This window comes from Globicephala melas, chromosome 8 (genome assembly GCF_963455315.2).
Source record: "Globicephala melas chromosome 8, mGloMel1.2, whole genome shotgun sequence".
In the NCBI taxonomy this organism is placed as follows: domain Eukaryota; kingdom Metazoa; phylum Chordata; class Mammalia; order Artiodactyla; family Delphinidae; genus Globicephala; species Globicephala melas.
Genome location: NC_083321.1, coordinates 11500997 through 11503940, shown reverse-complemented (window position 1 = coordinate 11503940; position 2944 = coordinate 11500997). Strand labels below are relative to the sequence as shown.

The 2944-nt window shown below is 44.8% G+C and overlaps 1 protein-coding gene across 1 annotated transcript; it reads left to right on the top strand.

The window, feature by feature from the left end:
• Nucleotides 1–1696: 1696 nt before the first annotated feature.
• Nucleotides 1697–2648, top strand: OR6Q1 (olfactory receptor family 6 subfamily Q member 1). The gene is given in 2 exon segments (XM_030851455.2): nt 1697–2463; nt 2465–2648. Coding segments are annotated over 2 exon segments (951 nt in total).
• The last annotated feature ends 296 nt before the right edge of the window (nt 2649–2944 follow it).

Genomic DNA, 2944 nt, shown 5'->3' with positions numbered 1-2944 from the left:
AGATTCAAGGGGAGTGGCCATTGGCCCCACTTTTTAATGGGAAGAGTGTCAAAGAATTTAAAAATGACCACAGTAATGGGGACATTATATTCTCTTACTCTCTTTTTTTTTAACACCTTTATTGGAGTATAATTGCTTTACAATGGTGTGTTCACTTACTCTTAAAATTAGATAAGAGTTCATCTTTTTGGACCCCGTTTTTATTATCTGTTTTACAAGATGGAATTATTATTAATTTTTTGTTTTGTTTTGTTTTATTTTCTTTCGGCGGTATGCCAGCCTCTCACTGTTGTGGCCTCTCCCATTGCGGAGCACAGGCTCCGGACACGCAGGCTCAGCGGCCATGGCTCACGGGCCCAGCCGCTCCGGGGCATGTGGGATCTTCCCGGACTGGGGCACGAACCCGTGTTCCCTGCATCGGCAGGCAGACTCCCAACCACTGCGCCACCAGGGAAGCCCTGACACTCAGCTTTGACCTTCATTAACTTGGTTACTAGCTCTTCATGATGTTGGCCTGGGCTGTTCCTCAAGCTCAGTGAAAGTCACTTCCCCTCTATGATCTATTCCAGGAGAAGTCAACATCTAAGAATGTCCTCTAGTATGTATGTACGTGTGTATGCATGCATGCATTTTTATTGAGGTGCAGTTGATGTACAGTATTATGTAAGTTTTGAGTGGACAACATAGCGACTCACAATATAAAGGTTATACTCCATTTATAGTTATTATAAAATCTTGGCCATATTCCCTGTGCTGCACAATATATCCTTGTAGCTTATTTATTTTATACGTAGTAGTTTATACCTCTTACTCCCCTACCCCTAAGGTGTCCCTCCCTACTTCTCTCTCCCCATTGGTAACCACTAGTTTGATCTCTATATCAGTGAGTCTGTTTTGTTATACTCATTCACTTGTTTTATTTTTAGATTCCACATATAAGTCATATCATAGAGCATTTGTCTTTCTCTGTCTGACTTATTTCACTAAGCATAATACCCTAAGAGTCCATCACAGGTGAATGATAAGGAAGATGTACACACACACACACACACACACACACACACACACAACGGAATACTCCTCAGCCATAAAAAAGAATGAAAATTTGCCATTTGCCACAACATGAATGGACTTGGAGGGTATTATTCCCTAGTATTTTTAACCCAATCATGATAAATACTTTAGAGGGATTATCTAATTAAAATTTTCACAACAACTCTGTTAGTTAGGTTCTTTTGTATTTGGAGCCAGGAATGCTTGATCAGGAAGCCAAGCTCTTAACCTTCATGGTACTTGAGGTTTCCAAAATACATGATGTTCTCTCTGATGTCTGAGATTTTATACTTGTTATGTGCTCTCTATTTCTCTATCTTTTATGTCACTAACTTATACTTATTTTTCAGGTTCCAATTTAGACAGCTCTTCCTCCGAGAAGATTTCCCTGATTCCTCAGGACTGGTTGAGCTTCCCCTCTACTGCCTCCCATTAATATCCTGTCTTATTTCTATCTAGCACTTTCCATTTTGTACTTTAATCGTCTGTTTTCTCGTGCCCCTCATGGACTATACATTTTTTTGAGAGTTAAGGATAGCGTCTTGACTTTATTTTCCTCTCCTGAAGTGAAAGATACTTCAGTCCGGCATCTCATAGGTTCTCCTTGAGTTGTCATTATCTGTGAGGCTGAGACTACTCACATATGCAGCCCTGTGACCAAAACTGGACCCACATAACAGAGTTTGTTATGGTGGGCTTTGCTGAGGTGCATGAAATGCGCCTCCTCTTCTTTACTCTCTTCTTCACTACGTACCTGTTCACCTTGGTGGAGAATTTGGCCATCATCCTGGTTGTGGGTTTGGACCACCAGCTACGTAGACGGATGTATGTCTTCCTGACACACTTGTCCTGCCTTGAAATCTGGTACACTTCAGTCACAGTGCCCAAGATGCTGGCTGGTTTTATTGGGGGACACGGGGGCAAGAATATCTCCTATGCTGGATGTCTGTCCCAGCTCTTCATCTTTACCTTCCTTGGGGCAACGGAGTGTTTCCTACTGGCTGCCATGGCCTATGACTGCTACGTGGCCATTTGTATGCCTCTCCGATATGGGGCCTTGGTGTCCTGGGGCAGCTGCTTCCGTCTGTCAGCTGCTTGTTGGCTGGTTGGCTTCCTCACCCCCATTGTGCCCATCTACCTCATGTCCCGACTGACATTTTGTGGCCCCAATGTCATTGATCACTTCTTCTATGATGCTTCACCCCTGCTAGCCTTGTCCTGCTCGGATGTCACCCTGAAGGAGACCACAGACTTCCTGGTCTCTCTGGCTGTGCTCCTGACCTCCTCCACAGTCATCGCTGTGTCCTATGGCAACATTGTCTGGACACTGCTGCATATCCGCTTGGCTGCCAAGTGCCGGAAGGCCTTCTCCTCCTGTGCAGCCCACCTGACTGTGGTGAGCCTCTTCTATGACACTCTTCTTCATGTATGTCCGGACCAAAGTGGTCCCTTCCATCAACTTCAACAAGGTGGTTTCTGTCTTCTGCTCCATCGTCACTCCAATGCTCAACCCTCTCATCTACAGTCTTCGAAACAAAGAGGTGAAGGGAGCTCTGGGCAGAGCCTTTTCCTTCAGGTCTTGGAAAGGTCAGTGAGGGGGAGGTGGGGATCCAGTGTCCTTGCCTTGGCTTTTTAGAAGGAGGGTGGTGAGGACTCTGGAATGGAACAGAGGCCTAGGAGTCAGGAGTTATGGACTATGTATTAGTTCAAGTAAAACGCTAGTCTGCTATAACTATAATGTAGCTTAAAGAATGAAGGATACTTTCTCTATCCTCAAGAGTCCAAGGTGAGTGATCCAGGTTGGCAGATGTGCTCAACAGGCATTCAAGGATCCAGGTTCCTTGCATCTTTTTTTTTCTGGAAGCTCCCTGTCTCCAGTTACCACCACATG